The sequence below is a fragment of the Myotis yumanensis genome, unplaced genomic scaffold, assembly GCF_028538775.1.
Source record: "Myotis yumanensis isolate MYYU_CA2020_CCGP unplaced genomic scaffold, mMyoYum1.0.hap1 SCAF_19, whole genome shotgun sequence".
In the NCBI taxonomy this organism is placed as follows: Eukaryota; Metazoa; Chordata; class Mammalia; order Chiroptera; family Vespertilionidae; genus Myotis; species Myotis yumanensis.
In genome coordinates, this window is record NW_027223770.1 from 5,819,676 (window position 1) to 5,844,325 (window position 24,650).

Below are 24,650 nucleotides of genomic sequence, written 5' to 3' on the forward strand. Positions count from 1 at the left end.
TGAGGCAAGTTGACATTCTGAGTCACTTTTTCCTGCTGTTGGGGGACAGAGAAACAAGCAGAATTTTTGGCAGTCTCATAGGGTCGAGATAAAATTTGAGAGGCTAATGTTCTAGGGAAAGGGTGAGCCCTCTCTAGAGTTAGATACCATCACCTGGAGACTCTCTTCATTTTTTTCTTTCATGCACCAATTGTGCATTCAGTGAAAATTACAAGGCCTGCCAAGAGACAGGACTAAATTACCAAAAACAGAGAAAAACAGTCAATAGAAACAGACCTCACAGGTGACCAAGGTATTAGACTTAAACAAGGGCTTTAAGTGAACGTTGATTAATGTGTTCAAGAAAAACAAAGCACATAGTGGGACAAAATAGATGGAAAGATAATTTCACAGAGAACAGGACTCCATAAACCTCACAGTCCAAAAGACTGGGAGCCTGTAGCCTCTCCTCCGCAGAGGGATTTTGAAAATGCCGACTCAGCTCTGTGTGAACTATAAAACCCTGTGACCTACAGTCCGAAAGACGTTTGCCAACACTGGCCATCATTCTATTTCTCAGGTGGGTTTCCTTCTACTCTGCCCCACGAGCCTAGTTCCTTGGCATAGAGCTGTGTTCACCTGGAGAAAGAGGTGCTTTTTTTTGCTAATTATCCTAAATATAGTCTTTGGCCGATCTGTGTTGGGAGTACCATTATTGTAAGATGGTCAGGGAGATGAAGCCTCTGACATGACACTTGAGTTGACACCGAGTGACAAGGAGGCAACAGAAGAGGATTGGAGGGGAAATGTGGCCTGGGTGGAGGGGACACGGAATGCAAAGAGCTCGGAGGCAAGAATATGTTCGGTGATTTAATCAGTCAGGGTCATCTAACTTTTCTGTAAAGGCCCAGATATGGAAATATTTTAGGTGTTGCAAGTCATAACAGTGTCTGTTGCAACGACTCAATTCTGCTGTTATAATTAATGCAAAAGTAAACGCAGTAAACAAGTGAGTGGTGTTCTAATAAAGCTTTATTTACGGACACTGATATTAGAATTCCTTATAATTTTCACGTCACAAAGTATTCTCTTGATTTCCCCTCCCCCCAACCATTTTAAAATGTGAAAGCCATTCTGGAGCCGTAGTTCGCAGGTATAAGGTCAGTTAGGCTAGGAACACATCATGCAGGACATGTAGGAGTTGGTAACAAACAGATGAAGGCAGATCCCCTTCCAAATGGAGAGCCACCATCAGGGTCACTGCCGGCCTGGGTACCAATTCTGGGAGGCAGCTTCCTCCAGCTCATGGAGGACATCACGTTTGTTTTCTTTCCCCCCAGTAACAAGAAAGGACACATGAACGAAAAGGCAGGCGCGCACAGCCAGAGAAGACGTGCCCAGGTTCACGCTGACGCGCCTCCCGCACGCACTTCGGGTTTTAAAGTTGGGCGCACACCTGCTCCCGGGCAGAGCGCACCTGCTGAGCAGGACTCTGGCCTCGTCTCGCGAGAGCGGGGCTGTAGTAGTGGCCCCCGCCTTCCCCCTCACCCCCATCCGCACGAAATCCCCTCTCCCCGCCCCCTCGCCCAGCCTCCGCGCTCCGCGCTCACTCCTGCCACCTCCACCGCCCCGGGGAGTAGCCTCGGCCGCAGCGCGCGCCGCCCCGGCTCCCCGCCCGCCGCCCGCTCGCTCGCTCGCACGCACGCCCAGTAGTAATTGCACTTGGCCACGCGAGCTCCGCATCCCCTAGAAATCCCGCCCCGCGCTCTCCCTCCCCCGCCGGGAGCGGTCCCGGCCCCGGCCCCGGCCAGGTGCGCGAGCCTGCGCGCTCCTCCGCCGCCTCCTCCGGCGGGGCCCTAGCGCGCCGGGGCCGGCACCGGCTGGGGCGGCTGCGCGCACGGCGCCTCTCCACCAACCCGCTCCCCTGCAGGTCCCTCGCTCGCGCTCCATCCCTCGCTCCCCCCGCCCTTTGATTGACAGGCAAGATGTCGGTGTGGAGCGAGGCAGGAGCGAATGCAGCAGCCGTCACCCCCGGAGCCCGGCGGCGGCCGCAGCAGCAGCAGCAGCAGCAGCGCGAGGAGGAGACAGCCGCCAGCCGCAGTCGCCGCCGCAGCCGCGGGAGCAATGCAGGCAGCTCCCTGAGAACGCGCTAAAGCACCCCAAACGGTGGACGATGCCGTGTCACTGCAACTGGGAGGGGGGCAAACCAGATTTCTTCTTTTTTTTACATAAAAGCCAGCCAGCCAAAAATACATAATTTTGCCCTCCACGGAGCCGGTGTGTAAAGAGTGAGCGCTATTTCCCTTCTTCTCCGCCTCTCCCTCCGCCTCCTCTCCTCCCCCTCCTCGTTTTCCTCCTCCTCCTCCTCCCTAAGTGTACAGACAGCATCACATCACCTGGTTTGCTTCGGAGAAACGGCATCTCTCCTTTTCAGGGACCAGAGACTCAGAGAGAGAGGAGACATTCTAATGGAGTCGGCTTGATACCCCAAAATAAAATAATAAATTTTGGCTCTTGTCCCCTCCTCCCACCCCACCCCCTCAACCCTGTGTGAGATGTTAGGTTTCTTCTTCATGAGACATTGAGGAGTCGCAGTGGTTGGAAAGGCGTAGGGGGTAGGCTACCTCTACACCCCCTCGCCCCCCTTTTTTCTCTCTGGGAGGAGGAAGAGGAGGGGAAGGGGGCTTGCAGAGCAAGCGATGGATGAGGAAAACATGACGAAAAGCGAGGAGCAGCAGCCTCTGAGTTTGCAGAAAGCCTTACAGCAGTGCGAGTTGGTCCAAAACATGATAGACCTGAGTATCTCCAACCTGGAAGGGCTTAGGACCAAATGTGCTACCTCCAACGACCTCACACAAAAAGAAATCCGGACCCTGGAGGTAGGTGTTGCTCACGGGGGCGGGCGGGGGGGGGGGGAATGTTTGCAATCCTTCCTCCCCTCCCTTCTCTCCCCACCACCCCGTTTCCTTTGATTCTGTTTGTTGCGGGGTGGGGGCGGGAGGGTAGCGAGCGGGGCACGATGTGGTTTTCCGTGATTTATCTTCTTGCAAAGCCTGCAAAGGATGTCCCTTTACTGTACCGCTGTCGTCTACGCTTGGCTGGGTGGTGGTAGTAGTAGTAGTAATTGTTATTCTTTCTTTATTATTATTTTTGCGGCCGTTATTATCACTCGCTTCCTCTGTGAGGAGTGAGTTCTCTGTCCTTTCCGCTTGTGGATTTGTTTATATGCCACGGGGGCTTGTGTGCTGGGTAAGACATTAAGGCGCTGCAGAGAACCCACGTGATCCTGCGCATTCTGCAGGTGGTCAAAAGGTGGCTTTTGCTCGCAGAATGGGGTTGCCTAGAAATATGGACCTCTTCTTCTCTCCACCTCCGTCCCAGCCCCCCTTTTGCTCCTTGGATTTTTTTTGGTTTGTTGTGTTTGTTTTTCAGGGATATACATGTCAGGAGGCAAGATGCATTAAAAAATATCCCCATTGAGCTACCCATTTTCAATCGAATTACTTTGATGCAGGGAGCTGTTGCAGGCCTAAAATGTGTAAAAAAAGATTTTGAAAAATATGCCCGGATCAGCACACAAGTGGTGTGGGAAAATACTCTTGAATCTCCGTGGGACCCTGAGGAAAGGTGGAGATGGAGGCGTTCCCTTTGGCTGTTGTAACATGCTCTCCAACAGAACTTGAGGGGGAGTTCGAAGCACTTTGGTGGGGGGTGGGGTAGGGTGGATGCAAAGTTGCTCAGAAAGAAGATGGCAGCAGTTATTTCTTCCGAAGGCCACTGGGTCAAAGGAGGAAGGTTTCAGGAGCCGTAGGCTGTGCCTAGTGTCCACAGAATCACTGGGCACCCAGGTCGTTTGAGACATCGGAAGGACTGGGCTCACTTCCCTCCCTCAGACTGGCCCCGCTGGCCACATGGCTTGATTAGATTTGGGGACTCCCAGGAGCTGGCAGTCCCTGCGTTTCCAAGGCCTGAACTCTTCAGTCCTTAATTGAATCTTTTAGCCCTTCGGTGGCCCGGACCTCCTCCCACCCCGGTATAGTGTGGATGACCACCTCTCTCGGATTCACTTTCAAGTCTTTCTTTTTCCTCCGTGGTTTTCAATTTGGCTGGATGTCAGCAGGCAGAAAGGTCATCATTTTGAAAGTGAGTGTGTGTATGTATGTTGAATATCCTGTTTGCTACCCTGGAAATACATGGCTCTGTGCACCTGTCATCGGGGAAAATGATCCTTAGAAATGAAATAAGATGAATGTCAGGGGGGATCAGAGGAATGGAAATTCTGTTGGGAGGCACAGGTATTTTCTTTCTCGGAGCTTTGGGAGAACAGTCTGGGCTAGGATTCTGCTGCTGGAAGGAAAAGTGTGGGATGCCCTGACCCAGCCTTCGGTCTGAGCAGCGCCCAAGGTATGATTCTCTTCAGAGCTGCATGCAGTAAATAAACAAACAAACCACAGGGCCACCTGCCGTGTCTTCTGCTGCTCTGAGCCGGAACCCCACGCTAGTTTGTGTAAGTTTCTCTAGTCTCTTCCTCTGTTCACGTGCTCTATCCTCCGGTAACTCCCTGGACAGTGGCGGTGGTCACAGTGGGCCCTGGGTTCTGTTGCTGCTTTTCTGCCGCGTGGTCTTCTTTTTACATTGGGGGATGAGACACTGGCGTGGTGGGATGTTACAGTGATTGAGATCGCATCTGTTCGTTCGTTTCCTGGTCCCAATATGCCTCAGGGCGTGCCAATCGCTTTATCCATATTGTCCATGGAAGGGTCTCAAGTTCCCAGGTCTTTAGGGCTGAGGTGGGGCCACTGGGGAGGGGCTGGTGACTCGGGGTCTAGCCAAGTCCTGCCAAACCCCAGGCATGCTTGGAACCCACAGGGTTTTTATAGCCCAACAGTTCTCAAATTTTGTATATCCAAACCACCCAGGGAGCTGGTGAAAAATGCACATTCCCATCCTTTAACCCCCGAGAGTCTAATTCAGTTGGGATTGGAGGGGGCCCAGGAACCTGCATTTAACAAACAGTTCAGATGTTTCTGAGGTATGTTTTCATATTGATACTTGGAGAAATACTAACCTGTTAGGAGGTAGATACACATCTCTCAGCTATTGGATGGCGACAAAACACTAAAGTATTAAATCAAACCGATGATCCCCGAAAACATTGATAATAAGCAGAATCTACTAACATGCCTGTACCCCTGCAGAAACAAAAATGTACAGCAAGGGCTTAGCCTTCAGGAAGTGTACTTCGTGGCCAGGGAGGCAAGGCTAATAATCTACATGTGAAGTAATGATTAAGTCCAAACAGTAAGTAATATGGGGAAAAGCATATGAGTCCATTAGGAATGGGTTCAGCTGCATGAAATGGAAAATCCAACCACAGTGGTTAATCAAATAATGGCTCCTTTTTCTTATGTAACAAGAAGTCTGGAGGTATGTCCTTGGCTCAGTAAGTTAATATCAGAGCTGATGTCTTTGCAACTACTCATGGTTGCAAGATGGCCCCTGAAGCTTCAGCCATTACACCAAGTTCAAGGCAGGAAGGAGGGGGACTGGGGGAGGGTCAAGGCTTAACTGGTCCGTATCTTTGTTCGGCTCTCCCAGGACAGCTCCTCCTCCCTACCCCCACAGATGATGTATAATTATGTCTTCTTGTCCAGAACTGGGTCAAATGCTTGTCCTGGTTGCAACACCACTGTGACTGGCTTGGTGGGTCACGATCCATTGCCTTGGTTGACCTGTTGCCTCTTCATACAAACCAGGGTTCAGCTAGCATGGAGGAAGGCAGGGAGGGATATCGGGTGGATAGCCAGCACGTCAGTCACAGTGTGTCCTAGGGACAGACTTGGGCGGAGGAGAAAGATCATGAACTTTGGAGTTAGACTGATGTAATTTCGAATTCTAGCTTTTCTACTTGCTTTATCTTGGGCCAGTGATTTTAAATTTTCTGACCCATGGTTTAATATTTGGCAAAATGGCAGTGATAGAATAACACACCTACCTCAGAGGTGGTCGTGAGGATTAAAAGAGAGGACTTTTTCAAGGGTCTGATGCGGCCTCTAGCACAGTGTCTGCAGGTGCTAAGTGGCTGATAGCTATTGTGATTAGCATTACATGTGTGGAACAGAAGACATGGACGGGAACACCTCAGATGGAAGAGAGAAGGAAGAGCTTGAGCAGCATTTCTAAAGAATGTTCTGTGGATTCCTAGTTCTGTGGAATGTTGTTGTTTTTCATTCTTTCAACCAGTGCTGAAACCCAGGCACTGTACTAGATGCTGGTAGTCAACAAATGTTCTGTAGACAAAACGTATCCTATGGTTCATATGTTTGGGAACGGTTGAGTTAAGCAAAGGGAAACGTGTCTTTACTGCAAGACTTCTCAGAGCCTTTAACGTTCCAGATACGTATATTGTGACTCAAAGGAGTAGAGTGTGTGGTTTCCTTTTTCCAAAGCCATCTCTCGGGACTGATGTTCCATAGAATTCACCTGGGGAAACATTTGGCAAAGCAGGGAAGCTATCCTGGTTGGGGACCTGGGGACCCTGAGTGGAGTGAGGAATGGGGAGGGTTTAGATCGCAATAGGTGGCTTGCTGGTCAAGAACAAACCCAATGAAGACACAAAATGGATAATTACCTGATAGAGTGTCATTGGAAACGAATTTAGGTTGCTAACTCCTGGGTTCTGACGTCACATCAAGTTCCATCCCCTTGAGGGAAGAGACAGAAGTCTTCAAAAGTTTGGGACTGAATACAGTAAAAAAGATGATTAAAGGTTAGTCTGATGGCAGCCTGTAGCAGGGGCCGTCAGATAGTGAAGAGTTAAGGCTTTGTGGGCCATGTGGTTTCCATCACAACCACTCAGCTCTGCTTTTGCAGCACACGGCGGCCATGGACAATACATAAGTGAACATTTTCCAATGAAACTATTCGTAGACCCTGAAATTCAAATTTGATATAATTTTCACGTTACAAAGTATTGTTTCCTTACTGATATTTTTTCTAACCATAACCATAACCCTAACCCACAAGTTAGCTTGCAGATCCATGGTCTGCAAGGTGAATGGGACAGAAAAGACCCTGGAGGCACACAGACCATCTGAAAGGCAGGCAGGTGACGCTAGGGATGGCGGGCGCTGGCCTAGTGCAGGTGGTTGTGACCTGGGTTCTATTTTGGTTAGATTAGAAGGGGAGGCAAACACCAGGGATTGGGTTGGGGGTGGATACATACAGAATCTCCTTACATAGCAAGGACAATGTAGCCATACACATATCAATTATTTGGTCTTCATATGTTCAGTCTCTATGATTGATTGTGGTGTCACAGACCATCCTTAGACTTAATCATGTTTAGAAAACTTTGGACTTCAGACAACAAGTTGTTATTTTCCATGAATCTGGGCACTGGGATTGGGTGGGTGGTGCTTCTGCTGTTCTTGCCCCGGCTCCCTCATGTGACCACATCAGCTGGCGGATTGGCTGGTGACTGAGACAGCTGAGCCTCTCTCTCCATGTGGCCTCTCCAGTGGGATAGCCTGTGTTTCTTACATGTCTCCAGTGTTCCAAGAGGGCAAGAGCGAAAGTTGCAAGGTATCTTAAGATTTGTGTTTTCTGATCGGTGACTGTCAGTGGCTAGTCTGGATTTCGATGATGGTGAAAGAGACTCCTCCTCTTGGTGGGAGGAGCCGCAGAGCATTTGTGGCCATATTTAATTTACAACAGGTGTAATTATGTAGTGAGCCCAACTCTGTTTTAGGCTCTGGAAATTGAACAAGACAGGTGAGGCCCCTGCTTTCATTCATGTGTGACTGTCAAGGTGGGGTAGAGCCAGACAGACAATAAGCAAGTGGACTGAGAATGTTGGTCAGTGTATTAATTAGCATGGGGTCTAACAAATAGGTCCCTACATGTGTAATGGCTCTAGTAGAAGTCTTTTCTTTTTTTAAAAAGTATTTTTCAATTGATTTTAGAGCAGAACAGATAGGGAGAGAGAGATAGAAACATCAATGATGAGAATCAATTGATTCTCAACCCCACAATCTGGGAATGTGCCCTGACTGGGAATTGAACTGTGACCTCCTGGTTCATGGGTCAATGCTTAACCACTGAGCCACGCCAGCTGGGCATCTACTAGAAATCTTTTCTTGCTCACAAAACATTCAAGATGAATGTTCTTGGTTGGTGGGCCATTCTTTCATACTCCAGGCCCCTTCCATTTTGCAATATTGTCATTGTTTTCATCCAGGAAGGGGAGAAAATGTGGAGAAGACAAAGCCCCTTAAAAGCCTCATCCCTAAAGTTGCCCTAATCAGTCCTGCCTGCATTTCATTGGCTAGAATTCAATCACTGCAAAGAAGATGGGGAGGTGGGTCCAGGAAGAAGAGATAAACAGTTTGCTAAATATCTAGGAGCCTCTGCCATAGCCAGTGACTGATAAGCTATTGTAACAGTTATCTATTGCTCCACAACTAGCCACCCCAAAGGTAGTGGCTTAAAACCACAATCATTATTGTTCAGGAGTCTGCCATTTGGGCTGGGCCCCGCTGGCCAGTTCTGCTGCTCTTGCCTGGGTTGTGGTCATCTGGTGGCTTGACTGGGGCTGGATGGTCCAAGATGGCTTTGTTCACATGGCTGGTGGTTGGCTGGGGTACTTCAGTTTTCATCTCCATGGTTTCTCCAGCAGGACAGCCCAGATTTCCTACATGGTGGCAGCAGAGGTGTTCCATGGCGCCAAACCCCAGCACACAGCCCCCCTTAAGCCTCTGCTTCCATAACCTTTGCTAATGTCCCATTGACCAAAGCAAGTTACGTGGATAAGCCCAGAGTCAACTTGGAAGCAACTATCCAAGGGTACTGATTCCAGCTGGCGGCATGTTCACTGGGGGCCAACGAACAATCTAGTATTAACAATGTACCATAGCTCTGAAGAAACCCGGAACAAAATACAACCTGGAAAGAGAGGGAGAGGCATGGGATGATCAGCAAGGATCTCCTGAGGATGTTTTGCTGACTGGAGGAAGCCAACCATGAAATATGTGGGGAGTACATTAGGCAGAGGGAGCGGCAGGTACAAATTTCTTCGGTGCGAATATGCTCAGCATGTTATTGAACCAGTCAGGAGATCACTGTGGCTGGAGAGGAGTGAGTGGGTGTGGGGAAGGGATGAGGGGCGCAGTGGGAGACAGAAGCAGGAACCTGGTCGTAGGGGGCTTACCTAAGATCCGTGGATTTTGTTCTGTGAATAGGGGGAGGGTGGAGACTGATTTATGTTTTTAAAAGATCCTTTGGATTGCTGAATGAAAAGAGACTGTTGAGGGTAAGAATAGGAGCCGGGAGAAAAGTTAGGGGGTTAGTGTGGAAGTCAAAACAAAAATTGACTGTGCTTTGAGTTATTATGCTGGTGGGGGGCTGGGGTAAGTGGCTGGATTCAGAAGGTCCAGTGCATGGGAGGTGCTCATGAATTTGATATGGGGAGGGGGCGAAAGAAGAGAGTTGGGGATTATTCCTAGGTGTTGGGTCTAAGAACTGAGCAAATGGTGGTGCCATAATCTGAAATGTGAAGACTGAGGGTGGACTAGGTTGAACTTGACAATCAAGTCCTGTTTGGACATGTTGCATTTTTCAACTAGGCAGTTGGGTAGATGAGCCTGCAACTCTGAGGAAAGCTGGAGATATGAAGTTCTCTTAATATGTCCAGAACATTTTTTCATACCAGAGGCCTGGTGCACGATATTCGTGCACTGGGGGTGGGTGGGGGGGGGGTGGGGGGGGTGGTGTCCCTCAGCCTGGCCTGCGCCCTCTCGCAGTCCAGGACCCCTTGGGGGATGTCCACTTGCCGCTGTGCTCGCCAGCCGTGAGCCCGACTTCTGGTTGAGTGGCACTCCCCCTGTGGGAGCACACTGACCACCAGGGGGCAGCTCCTGCGCTGAGCATCTGTCCCCTGGTGGTCAGTGCACGTCATAGCGACTGGTCATATCGTTCGGTCGATTTGCATATTAGGGTTTTATTATATAGGATGATAAAACTAGAGGCCTGGTGCACGAAATTCATGCATGGGTAGGGTCCCTAGTCCTGGCCTGTGATAAGGGCCAATTGGGGCCTTCTGGCTGCCGGCCGGGGCCTTCCTTCATTCTGTGCTGCCCCATGGTGGTCTGCACACATCATAGTGAGCAATTGAACTCCCGAGGGGACAATTTGCATATTAGGCTTTTATATATATAGATATTATTCTTAATACCTGCATAGGATTACATGGATGTACCATGATTTATTTAACCAAAATTATATTGTCAGATGTTTGTTTATACTTTTCCATTATTATAAATAACACTGTAGTAGACATCCTTGTGGCTTGTAGTAATCCCCACCTTCAATTCCTGGAAGTGGATATGCCAAGTTTCAGGACTTTTGATAGGTTTTGCCAAATTCCCCTAGGCCAGCAGGGTGGGAAAGGGCCCATCTCACCACATCCTCAGCATGGGATTGTGTTTCACTTTATATATTTTTAAAAAATATTTTTATTGATTTCAGAGAGGAAGGGAGAGGAAGAGAGAGATAGAAACATTAGTGATGAGAGATAATCATTGATTGGCTGACTCCTGCATGCCCCCTACTGGGGATCGAGCCTGAAACCCCAGGCATGTGCCCTTGACTGGAATCAAACCTGGGACCATTTGGTCCGTAGGCCGACACTCTATCCACTGAGCCAAATTGGATAGGGCTCACTTTATTTTGTGATTGCTTGTGTTTTGATGACCAAGGGCTCAGGGTTAAGGAGACAGTTGCGTCAGGTTGGAATCTCACCTTTCCTGTTTCTAGTTGGGAAGGATCTGGGAACCTGTGGGGACAGGAGGAGGACTTGTTTTTCCACACAAAGTGGCCAGCCTGCGAAGACCCAGCCTCTTCCTTCTGCCTTGTTCTCGTAAAGATATGGGTGGGAGGTGGTCTCACAATTCTGAGCCGGTGGCAGAAGTTATTTCTGAAGGGCTTTACTACCCTTGTGGGTTTTTGGAGTGGGTTTTACTAGGGTACTTGTTATCCTTCTTCTTCTAATGGGCAGAAAACTGGGGGGTCTTTTTACCCCAGAGAATCGGTTATTTTCTGGGCTCCCACCCATCTGCTCCCAGTTGCTGGGACCTGGCCTTCTTCCTCGTTCCCATGGTGATGCTCTGAATATGGGGGATGGGGAGGTGTCCAGCTGAGGAAGATGAGGGACACGTGGCATTGGGAAGGAGGACGGAGGTGCTGAGGAGTGGGAGGGTAAGAGGGACAAAAATGGGAGGAGAAAGTCAAAGCGTAGGGTATCTGTGACCTTTGGAACACCTCCCAAGTGGGTAGTGACCACAGTGTGGTTGTTCCTGTTTTACAAGTGAGTTTACTGAGGTTTAGAGTCAGTGATTTAACCCGAACTGCGAATTCAGGCGGCCACAGATAGAGGAAGAGGTTTACTGCTCTACCGTGGATTTCCCGAAGGGGTAATGGCCTGGGAGGGGAGAAAGGAAGATGAGAGCAAACAGAGGACGAAGGGGAAGTGCAGATGACAATGGTGATGTGATTAGAGGTGATAGCTATAGGATTAATGGGAGTCATGATGATGGCATACTCCGTCGCTCAAATGCTTTCATTGGTGACTATTATAGATGACAGCTATTGATAAGAAATATAGGACTGATAGAGACAAAGTAGAGCATCCACCGAGACAAGGAAAGATGAGAAAAAGAGAGGCAAACATTTCAGACTGGAGAAGTCCAGTATGGTGGCCACTTACCACATTAGCTACTGACCAGTCGAAATGTGGGGAATTCTAATTGAAATGTGTGATTAGTGTAAAACACACATTAGCTTCCAAACTCTCAGTATGAAGAAAAGAATGTAAACTTGGGGATTAATGGGGGGATGAGGACACATTTGTAATACCTTAACCAATAAAGAAATTAAAGATAAAAAAAAGAATGTAAACTAATGTATCCCATTAATTATTTGTTCATATTGAAAGCACATTGTTTTAGATATATTGGGTTAAATAAACTATGTTAAAGTTGATTTCACCCATACCTTATTATTTTATTTTCCTGAGGCTACTAGAAAATGTTAAATTATGTAAATGGCTCACTGTATATTTCGATTGGACAGCACTGCTTTTGAGCATTGCGGTGATTTTTCTGTTTTGCTATAGTGGAAATCTTGATAAAGACTGAAAATATAGCCGAAACCGGTTTGGCTCAGTGGATAGAGCGTCCGCCTGCGGACTGAAAGGTCCCAGGTTCGATTCTGGTCAAGGGCATGTACCTGGGTTGCAGGCACATCCCCAGTAGGAGATGTGCAGGAGGCAGCTGGTCGATGTTTCTCTCTCATCGATGTTTCTAACTCTCTATCTCTCTCTCCCTTCCTCTCTGTAAAAAATCAATAAAATATATTTAAAAAAAAAAAAAAGACTGAAAATATGGCCCCCTGGAGTTGCTAGGTAGCCATTGACTCAAGCAGTGGATGCATTACAAAGACAGGTTCCTTTGATTTCCCTGGACCAATAGAAAAGTGAGATGAAGGCTCAGAAAAAATAACTTAATTGAGTCCCTGGAAATTTCAGTGGGTGCTTGAAGCAGCATAGCCAAGTAATTAGGAGGGCTTGGGCTCTGCAGTAGGGACTGCTTGGGTTCTAGTCTGAGTTCAGGATTTACTAACCTTGGGCAAATGCACTCTCCTTTCTGAGCCTCAATTTCCTTGCTTATAAGATCAGGATCATTTTACATAGGATTGTTATGCTGATCAAATGGATTTCGCAGTAAAGGGCTGAGCAGAGTTCCTGGAACATGGCAAATGCTCATTAATTGTTATATATATCTATTGATTTCAGAGAGGAAGGGAGAGGGAGAGAGAGATAGAAACATCAATGATGAGAGAGAATAATTGGTTGGCTGCCTCCTGCATGCCCCCCACTGGGGATCGAGCTCACAACCCAGGCATGTGCCCTTGACTACAATTGAACCCAGGACCCTTCAGTCCGCAGGCCGACGCTCTATCCACTGAGCCAAACCAGCTAGGGCTTACCTTTAGTTCTTTTGATTATTATCTTCCCTATAGATTGGTATGGGGAGGGGAGGGCATTTTAGCCCTTGGTGATGGTTAGTATATTTTAGCCATTCCGGGAGGTGTCATTCTTAAATCTATCATTCATTTATTCAATGAGTGTTAACTGAGCCCCAATGTTTGAGAGGCAGGGGGCTAACACACCCAGGCATGAGAAGAAACCCATGGAAGCCTTCTACAGGATAATGGCACACCTGGTGGGCTGCAGGTGACATAAGCGAACAAGATTCTGATACCAGATCTGAATCTTTGAATTCGCCCACAGATGACTCACTCCTCATCAGTGCCTGGCAGGCTTTAGTCTTTAAACCGTGTGCTCATCACAACTCTAAGTTGTGATGAGCACAGTCATGTGCCACTTAACCACAGGGATACCATCTAAGAAATGTGTCATCTAGGCCAGCGGTCGCCAACCTTTCGGGCCTCAGCGGTTGGCGACCGCTGGTCTAAGCGATTTCATTGTTGTGTGGACATCACAGAGTGCACGTACACAACCCTAAATGATATGGCCCAGTGGTTTTCAACCTTCTTCAACTCATGGCACACATAAGCTAATTACTGAAATTTTGTGGCACACCAAAAAAATATATTTATGCCACTTGACAAAAAAATAGGTATAATTTTGATTCAGTCACACCAGACAGCTATTGTTGGCTGTTGTTATTTTTTTATTTGACACTCTAAAGCAGGGGTGGGGAACATCTGGCCCACAGGCCATATAAGGCCTGAGAAATCATTTGGTCTGGCCCTGCCAAGGCATTAGGGGTGAGTTAATTAAATGTTTGGCCAAATATAGCAGGCTAATTTTTAAGTTGATAATGTTGTATGGCCCATGAGTGATGTTACAAATATCCCAGTGGCCACTGGCAGGAAAAAGGCTCCCTACCCCTGCATTCTAAGGGAAAAGAGGTCAGTGCCCCATTTAAAAAATATTGCATGTTTTAAAAATTCTTGCGGCACACTGGTTGAAAATCGCTGGTATAGCCTACTACACATCTAGGCTCTATGGTATAGCCAGTGGTTGGCAAACTGCAGCTCGAGAGTCACATGTGGCTCTTCGGCCCTTTGAGTGTGGCTCTTCCACAAAATACCGACTTCTGCGCATAGGCCACGAAGTTTCAATCGCACTGTACATGCGCGCCCACATGTGGTATTTTGTGGAAGAGCCACACTCAAGGGGCCAAAGAGCCGCATGTGGCTCACAAGCCACGGTTTGCTGACCACTGGTATACCTATTGCGCCTAGGCTGCAAACCAGTATAGCATGTTACTGTACGTAATACTAGACCATTGTGACACAATGGTATTTGTGTACCTAACATCTACAATAGAAAGGCTTCGGTGAAAATACAGCCTAAAGGATAAAAAATGGTACACCTGAATAGGGTAATTATATAAATGAGTTTGCGGGACTGACATTGTTCTGGGTGAGTCAGTGAGAGAGTGGTGAGTTGTATGTACACACCTAGGTCATTACTGTCCACTACTGCAAACAATGTACACTTAGGCTTCATGAAATTTACAAAATAACAAGAGATTAAATCAAACACAAGAGAAAATGCAGTCAAGAGACGCAGTGCACACGAGATGTGTGAGGCTGCTGTTGTGTAAGGTGGCACACAGTTTCACAGCGAACTTTTAAAATTGTATTTTATAAGTAGGAACAGTGCACTCTAAAGTAATGCCAGCCCTGGCCGGGTCACAGTTGGTTAGAGCATTGCCCCGATACACCAAGGTTGCAGGTTCAGTCCCCAGTCAGGGCACTTACAAGAATCAACCAATGCGCCAAAACCGGTTTGGCTCAGTGGATAGAGCGTTGGCCTGCGGACTGAAAGGTCCCAGGTTCGATTCTGGTCAAGGGCATGTACCTGGGTTGCGGGCACATCCCCAGTGGGAGATGTGCAGGAGGCGGCTGATCGATGTTTCTCTCTCATCGATGTTTCTAACTCTCTATCTCTCTCCCTTCCTCTCTGTAAAAAATCAATAAAATATATTAAAAAAAAATCAACCAATGCAAGTATCAATAAGTGGAACAAACCGATGTTTCTCTCTCTCTCTTCTCCCTTCCTCTCGCAAAGCAATAAATAAAATAAATAAAAAATGCTACAAAGCATACCATGTAAACACATACACCAGTCACGTCGTATCTACGCCCATTCTCAAGCATTACGGATTGCACACAGTGGCCTGCGCTCTGCTGTTCCGGGCCTGGCAGCTCCGCAGGTTGGTTCACACCGGCATCGCCACAGGCACGTGAGTCACGCGTTGCTTTACGACATTTCCATGGCTGCACGTCACTCGGCTGCACGTCACTCGGCCGGAGGAATTGCGCAGCTGCGTTAGAGTCTCGGGGCCGCCGCCATATTTGCAGTCCGTCGTCATGGACAGAAACGTCATTTTGTGGCGAGTGGCTGCACCGGATGTGGAGTTGGGCCTCACAGCGCGAACTTGCCCGAAGTGTATGTGGTGGAGGGAGAGTCGGGGCGGCGATGTCACGTGTCCTCTCAGGTAGGGAGACCCGGAAGGGCTTGCATTGACCACCGCCTGCCCCACGGCCAGCGTGGGCTGGGTAGTTTGGGATGAGCCCCATCTCAGGCAGGCTTTTAAAAAAATCAGATTTTTGTGTGGAAATATAAGTAACAAAGTTTACCGTTTTAACCATTTTTATTTGTATTTTCCCACCCATTTTAAAATGTATATTTCAGTGGCATCGAGTGCGATGTTGTGCAACCATTACCACTGTCTTTCTCCAGAACTTTCTCCCCCTGCTCCCCTCCGCATGGTGGCCCCCATTCTGTTTTCTGCCTCCATGAGTTTATTCCATAGAAATGGAATCGCATCTCCGTGTGTGCCTGGCTTATTTCACTTAGCATCATGTTCCTCACGCGCATCCATGTTGGAGCATGTAGCAGCCCTCGTTCCTTTTTATTGGGTGAACAGTGTTCCATTCTGTGGACAGACCACCTTCTGTGCATCCATCCATCTGTTGGTGGACACGTGGGTTGTTTCTGTCTTTTGGCTGCTGTGAATAATGCAGCTATGAACATGGACGTGCAAATATCTGTGTCCCTACTTTCAGTTCTTCTGAGTATATAACCAGGAGTGGAATTGCTGGGTAACATGGTAGCTCTGTTTTTAATTTTTGAGAAGCCGCCATACTGTTTCCCACAGCAGCTGGACCACTTTACATTCTACCAGCAATGCACCAGGGCTCGGTTGTCTCCACGTCTTTGCCAACACCTGCTATTTTAGGTGGTGGTGTTGTTATAGCCACCCTGTGGCTTTGATTGTATTTCCTTAATGACTAATTGTGTTAAACATTTTTTTTTTTCATGTGCTTATTGGCCATTTGTGTATCTTCTTTGGAGAGGTGTGTGTTCAAGTCCTTTCACGAGGCAGCCTTGGTTTGGGTGCGTTATAACGGTTAGACTTGCTGGATCTCACCTGTTGAGTTGGACCTGTGCCTGGATGACCTCCATCCTTTGGTTCTGCTCTCTGGAGAAGAGGGAATGAGGCCGGTCCTTCTTGGTGGAGGAAACATTCTCAAGAGGAGTTTGCATGTAGATCCAGAACCTGCCAGGTAGAGACAAGAGGTAGCCATGCCCACGGACTCATGACAAGTCTCTGACCCAGACTTTGCAGCCGCCTTCTCCTTGCTCTCTCCTGTGTGAGTTCCATTCTGATGGAACTCTGGAATCTGGGGTTGTTGGCAATGGTGACTTTCCCTTTGCCTGTGCACCTACCCTACACAGAGTATTTATTTATTTACTATTTAAATTTATTTTTTATTTTTTTATATTTTATTGATTTTTTACAGAGAGGAAGGGAGAGGGATGGAGAGTTAGAAACATCAATGAGAGAGAAAAGTCCATCAGCTGCCTTCTGCACACCCCCTACTGGGGATGTGCCCACAACCAAGGTACATGCCCTGGGACCCTTCAGTCTGCAGGCCGAGGCTCTATCCACTGAGCCAAACTGGTTAGGGCCCTACACAGAGTGTTATGCCAGTCAGAAGTGGTCGTGAATGATTCTCTGTGTGCCCATCCACAAGGGCACTGGGATGGTGTCTGGGCAGGGTTGGGTAGCCTGGACTCCAGCAATGGGACAAATAGATATATAAATAGACAGATATATAAAAAAGAAAAACGCATCGAGGGACCAGGCAGGGGCTCTGTATTTATTAGTTAGAAGGCAGAGCAAGTCTAGATGTCACTTTTTGTATTTCTTTGGAGAAATAGTGCTTTGTGATAAATCCCCAAAGCAACATTATTCCTTTAATATGTTGCTGGATTTGATTGATTACTATTTGTTGGGGATTTTGGTGTCTATATTCATGAGGGATGTTGATCTGTTGTTTTTTGGGTTTTTTGTTGTACTGTCTTTGTTTAGTTTCAGAATCAGGGTAAACCTGGCCTCAAAATGAGTTGGGAAATGTTTCCTTAGATGATGTAGATTTGGTGTTATTTCATCTTTAAATACTGGTAGAATTCACCAGTGAAACTCTTTGAACCTAGCGATCTCTTTTCCCCCCAGGATATTTTAAACTACAAATGCAACTTCTCTAATTTATTCCTGGGTAAATTTTGGTAGTTTGTGGCTTTCAAGGAATTGGAACACTTGATATAAGTTGTTGAATTTACATGATTGGAGTTGCTTATTGTATCCCTTATTATCCTTTTAGTGTCTGTGGGATCTATAGTGAGGTCCTTTCTTTCATTCCTGATGTTGATAATGTATGTTTTTCCCCTGTTATTCTTTGTCAGTCTGGCTAGAGGTTTATAAATTTCATCCATCTTTGGAAAGAACCAGTTTTTGGCTTTATTATTATTTTTTTGTATTGTTTTAAAATTTACCGATTTTTGTTCTTATCATTTACTGTCTTCTGCATGTCTGGGTTCATTTTGCTCTTGTTTTTCTATTTTCTTGAGGTGGATGCTTAGATTGTTGATTAGAGACTGTTCTTTTCTAATATAAGTATTTATTGCCATAAATTTCCCTTGAAGGACTATGTTCACTGCACCCCACACATTTTGATATGTCATATTTTCAGTTCTCTTTAGTTCACAATATTTTCTAATTTCTTTAGAGGCTGCCCTTTCAGTGCATATATTCTTTAGAAATCTGTTGTCTAATTTCCAAGGGTTGGGGATATTTTCTGTTATCTTTCTGTGATTGACTTCTCATTTAATTCAATTATGGTCAATGAACACATTTTATATGGTTTCAATTCTCTTAAAATATTTAAGGTTTATTTTTATGACCCAGATTATCTTCTCTCTTGGTGAATGTAATATGTGCACTTGAGAATAATGTTTATTCTGCTGTTGAGGAGTGCAGTGTTGTATATATATTGATTAAGTACAATTGGTTGATGGTCTTGTTGAGAATCCCCTATTTCCTTGCTGATTTTCTCTTAGGTGTTTTGTTTTATTGATTACACAGAAGGGAGTGTTGGTATACTACTGTCATTGAGAATTTGTCTATTTCTCCTTGCAATTCCATCAGTTTTTGCTTTATTTATTTTGAGCTGTTCTGTTAAGTGTAGACACATTTGAGATGGTTGTTTTCTTAGCGAATTGACCCTTTATCATTATGTAAAGTTACTGTTTATCCCTGGTAATTGTCTTTGCTCTGAAAACTACTTTCTCTGCTATTAGTATAGTCACCCAGCTTCTCTTTTTTCAGGCTTTAAAAAAATTGAGATAAAATTCACATAACATAAAACTCACAATTTTAACTATTTTAAAGTATACAATAAAATTGTTTTTAATATAGGCTCACTGTTGTGCAACCATTGCCCCTATCTAATTCTAGAATATCAAAACATTCACACACACACACCCACCCCTTATATATGTTAGTGGTCATTCCCATTTCCCTGCCCTCTATCCCCTGGCAACCATTAATCTATTTTCTGTTGCTATGGTTTTAGCTGTTATGGATATTTCATACAAATGAAATCATATGATACATGGCCTTTCATGTCTGGCCCTCTTAGCATAACGTCTTCAAGGCCCACCCATGTTGTAGCATGTGTCAGTACTCCATCCTCTTTTATGGCTGAATAACATACCATTATATGGATAGACCCATTTTGTTTATCCATCCATCTGTGGATGTTTGGGCTGTTCCCACCTGTGGTTATTGTGAATAGTGCTGCTGCGAACATGTGTTTGCTAGGAGGATGGGGACCCTTTGGGAGGAAATAGTTTTTCCTCTGCCAGAAACTAAAGAAATGTCCCCATGTGCAGGCTGGTACACAGATAGGAACTTGAGAATCAAAAATTCCTTCCATACCTTTTGTGGTTGTACATGAGGGTCTAGGTGACAGTTCCCTGGAGCTCGGGCAGTTGCCTCGTTGGCTATACTGGTTCTATATTCCAGGCTATGAATTGTTCACACTGGGCTGAAAGTTTTTAATCAAAAATGGGTGTTGGATTTTGTCGAATGCTTTTTCTGTATCTATTGATATGATGATGCGATTTTTGTCTTTCAGTTTGTTCATGTGATGTATCACGTTTATTGATTTGTGAATATTGTACCAGCCTTGCATCCCTGGAATAAATTCCACTTGATCATGGTATATGATCTTTTTAATATATTGCTGGATCCATTTTGCTAGTATTTTGTTGAGGATTTTAGCATCTATGTTCATCAGGGATATTAGCCTGTAGTTCTCTTTCTTTGCAGTGTCTTACCTGATTTTAGAATTTGGATAACACTGGCTGCATAAAAAGAGTTTGGAAGTGTTCCTTCCTCTTGGATTTTTTGGAATAGTTTGAAGAGGAGGGGTGTTGTTCTTTGAAGGTTGCTAAAACTCCCCAGTGAAGCCATCTTGACTAGGGCTTTTGTTTGCTGGGAGTTTTTTGATTACTGTTTCTATTTCATCAGTTGTTATTGGCCTATTCAGGTTTTCTGATTCTTCCTGATTTAGTTTTGGAAGATTGTATTTTTTAGCAATTTGTTCACTTCATCCACATTGTCCAGCTTGTTGGCATATAGTTGTTCATAGTATTTTCTTACACTCCTTTGTATTTCTGTCAGTTGTTACTTCACAGCTTTTGTTTCTGATTTTATTTATTTGGGTCCTCTCTCTTTCTTAATGAGTCTGGCTAACGGTTTATCAATCTTATTTATCTTTCAAAGAACCAGCTCTTGGTTTCATTGATTTTTTTGTATTGTTTTTTAGCCTCTATGTGATTTATTTCTGCTCTAATCTTTATTAGAATTGGGCTTTCCTTGTTGTTCTCTTTCTAATTCTTTAAGTTGTAGGATTAAATAGTTTATTATTAATTTGTTTGTTTTTTGAGATAGACCTGTAGTGCTATGAACTTCCATCTCAGGACTGCTTTCGCTGTGCCCCATAGATTTTGGGTTGTTGTGTGTTTCATTTGTTTCCAGGAAGTTTTTAAAAATTTCTTTCTTTTTTTTTTTTTTTTTAAAATATATTTTACTGATTTTTTACAGAGAAGAAGGGAGAAGGAATAGAGAGTTAGAAACATCCATCAGCTGCCTCCTGCACACCCCCAACTGGGGATGTGCCTGCAACCAAGGCACATGCCCTTGACCGGAATCGAACCTGGGACCTTTCAGTCCACAGGCCGACGCTCTATCCACTGAGCCAAACCGGTTAGGGCTAAAATTTATTTCTTGATCTTACTGGTAACCCATTCATTGTTTAATAACATGCTACTTAGCCTCCAGGTGTTTGAATGTTTTTGAGTGTTTCACTATAGTTGGTTTCTAATCTCATTCCATTGTGATATGAGAAGATGCTTGATATGATTTTAATCTTCCTGAACTTGTAGAGACTTGTTTTGTGTCCTAACATAATAAATGCATTAGACTGGAACAAAGTCTTGCCCATATAGTACTTATGATGTACACATATATTGCATATCAGGCACTGTGCTAGTAGGTTCCTGGGACGTGAATATACTGCTCATAGATCTAGTGATGTGATTTTAAAACTAAGACCTGAAAGGATGGTGGAGTTAACTAGAGATGAGGAAAGGCTTGCCCAGGCAGAGGGACAGGACAGTATGTGCTAAAGCTTGGAGGTAGGAAATAGCCTGGGGCATTTGAGGAAGCAAATGGAGTCCAGTGTGGCTGGGATGAAGAGGGTTTCAGGCCCATTTGAAGGCAAGGGGGTGGGACAGTGCTTGCTCCTTTCTCTAAACTGGCTTCCTCTGCATCTTGCCCTTTCTCATCTCCCCTCCTTATAGAAAAACTAGGCTGTCTCATCAAATTGAATAAAACTCTCTAACCTATGAACTCCACTTCTCAAATACTGTTCGAAAGCATAACATGAATTTATTGGTTCCCTAAGCTGGAGGCAGGTTCTTTAACACCACAACACACATGAGCCATCCCATAATAATAATAGATGGCCAAGACCTCAAGAAGGCAGGGTGGAGGGAGGGAAAATAAAGCCAGGAGAGAAGAGGTGGCGGAATGGAAATACATTTTAGGTCTTGTGCTTTGTGGTTTATTATTAACAGCAGTGCAGAAAATGTCTCTGCAGAGTTATGAAAAATTCATTCCGAGCATGCTACAGGTCTGAGAGCTGGCCATTCTTTGATCAGATTAACGATAATGAGAGCAGTCTTCTATTAACTCAGATTAAGAGGAGGACTCTTCCCCACCACTATTCAGTCATACATGTATAATCACATTTCCTCACAGCCAGTCGCCTTAGTTGTCTGCTAAGATGGGAACTAGAGTCTTTGCAAAGGTAGAACCAGGACTGCAGAGGGTGGGCGGAGCCAGATGTCACCTTGAAACTGGGTCCCATGGAGGAGGAGTCCCTGGACACTCTCCCGTGTTCCAGCTTTTGTCTAGTCTCCCTGACTTTGCCCTTGTATTTCCAGTCCCGTTTTCTTCTTCCAGGGTCTGTTTCATCCCAACTCACAATTTCTCAGTTTTGAGCACCTACAATGCACTTCTAAAGGTGCTGGGGATACATCTGTGAGTAAAACAGGCAAAGAGCCCTGCTTTAGGACTGCTCACATTCTAGTCAGGGGAGACAGACAATAAGCAAATAAAGAATAAGTAAACTAAAAGCATGATAGAAGGTGGTACAGTGGGGGCTTGACTTACGAGTGTCCCGACTATCGAGTTTTTTGAGATACCAGCTGTCTCTCGGCTGATTTTTTGCATTGAGTTGATAGAGTAATTTGAGTTAACGAGCTCCTTAACGAGCTCGGTCTCGGAAGGAATTAAACTCGTAAGTCAAGGCCCCACTGTATTATGAAAAAAGAAAGGAGAGTAGGCTTCATGGAAAAGATGACATTTGAGGAAGACTAGGAGGAAGTGAGGGAGTGATCTATGGGATACCTGAGGCAGGGGGAAGAGCACTTAAAGGAGGGAGCCACGGCTTATGCAAAGGCCTTGAGGTCTCAGAGGAACAGCCAGCATATTGTGTAACTGGAGTGGGCTGAGGAGCCAGGCAGAGCAGCAAAATGAGACCAGATCAGTTGCAGATCTTAGACCAGTATAAAAATTGTTGATATATGAAATCAAGTTCATTGGCAGGTTTTAAGCAGGCTTTCTTTTTTGTTTGATTCCAGAGCTACATGAGAAAGATCAACAGGCAGGCATTACTTTGTTTCTGAAAAGGCACGTTGAGCAGAGTCCTGTAATAGATAAGCACACGGGCTTTGGAATCAGTCCTGGGTTCAAGTCTCAGATTGCTGTTGGATCAGCTGTAGGTCTTTGGGCATACTCTGTGCATCTTTGAGCAACTCTGTGTCTCAGTTTTTCCACCTGTAAAATACCTAGTACAGATAATAATAGGACCTACTTCTCAGTATTAGGATTTAAGGAGATAATATGTGTAAAATGCTTAGCGTTATATCAGGCATGCAGGAAGTAATAATATTAACAGCTACAGCTGCTATCTTTATTATGTAATTATTATGTAAAATACCACCAGGTATTAAAATTATCATTGTTAACTATCTTCTCCTTTAAAGAGTAAAGTCAATAGGAGCCAATTTGTTATTTTAAAAATTTTTCTTAATGGGGATTTTAACATAAAGAAAATAGTATAGTGAACTTCCATGAACTTATCACCCAGATTTAACAGTAATCAGCATTTTGCAGTCTTGTTTTGTTTGTCTCCATTCTACTTGTGTTTGGTGTTTTAAAGCAAATCCCAAAGATTGGAGATGTTTACCTGTAAATGAATCAGTATTCATTCAGGAATCTCACATTACATTTGATTTTTATGTCTCTTAAGTTCTTTATCTTCATAGTTCCTTTAATTTTTAAAATATTGCTTACTTGTTAAAGAAATTGAGTCGTTGTCCTGTAGAATTTTCACCTTCCTTGGGGGTATGGTTTAACTTGTTCCTCTGTCACCATGATTCCTGTCAGATGATAGATGTTTGGTCAGATTCAGTTTGTTTATTTTCTTTTGCAGGAATACTTCATAGATGCTATTGTGTATTTTATAACCAAGCGCATAATATCTTGACATCGCACATAAAAATTTTTCTCTGTATAGTTATATCACCAACTTGATGTATGGATAGGTTCCTTTGTTTCATTGAAAATTTTTATTTTAGTTTTAACCTCCATTAAAAAGCAAATATATGTATATACAGATATATAAAGCCAATATATATTAACAAATATATTAATTACTACACTCCCTTTCTTATACAAAAGGTAGAATACTATATACACCAGTGGTCCTCAAACTTTTTAAACAGGGGGCCAGTTCACTGTCCCTCAGACCATTGGAGGGCCGGACTATAGTTTAAAAAAAAACTATGAACAAATTCCTATGCACACTGCACATATCTTATTTTGAAGTAAAAAAACAAAACGGGAACAAATACAATATTTGTATTTGCATGTGGCCCGCGGGCCGTAGTTTGAGGACCCCTGATATACACTATACTAGTATAGTCACTGGCCTAAAGGGCACCCCTGTTCTGTTTCAGCGTGGTCATTTGCTTCAATGTGTATATAGATTTGAGTTACAGTCAATTGTTATTATTCACAGTAGTTCTATAAAGTCCTCACTGAATTAACAAAGACTGAACCATTGCTCCAGGGGAGACACAAGGCTAGGTTCCTGCAAGCCTCTGGTTGTGTTTGTGCCAATTTATCAACACATGACCTTGTGTTATGTGTGTTCCTGTTTAAAGACATCTGATTTAGTATACGGTAACATTGAACTCATGGCCAACTACTAGAGCTCATGCCTGAACGAAGTGTATCTAACACATACGTACTCGTATACTCTCCATAAGGCACATCCTGGCTTTCTTGCTCTCGGAAACACAGGACAGCACTTTAGCACTAGGCTGGGGTGAAATCCCCCCCCCCCCCCAAAAAGGGGGGCAGGCATGAAGATGTGGCTCTAAATAGACCATGGAAAAGACACTTGTTTATAGAATGAAAGTTAAAATAAGACACCAGAATGTCCCTTGGTTTGACCTCCTCTGGAAAGGTACAGGCGACAACTCAAAGTTCTCCCTGTTCTGCATATGTTCCCAAATGACTGTGAAAACACGAGTATTGATTTTAGAGTTACCAGCACATTTTAGCAAGTAGGCAAATCTGTGACTAATGAGGAGAGAT

General features: G+C 45.0%; 1 protein-coding gene across 2 annotated transcripts in view; it reads left to right on the top strand.

The window, feature by feature from the left end:
• Positions 1–2,153: 2,153 nt before the first annotated feature.
• KSR2 (kinase suppressor of ras 2) overlaps positions 2,154–24,650 on the top strand; it is a 267,439-nt gene continuing 244,942 nt past the window's right edge. For both annotated transcript variants that reach the window (XM_070399254.1, XM_070399255.1), the window contains exon 1: positions 2,154–2,858. In XM_070399254.1, the coding sequence (XP_070255355.1) occupies positions 2,679–2,858 (180 nt within the window). In that variant the 5' untranslated portion in view covers positions 2,154–2,678. The remainder of the gene's footprint in view (positions 2,859–24,650) is intronic.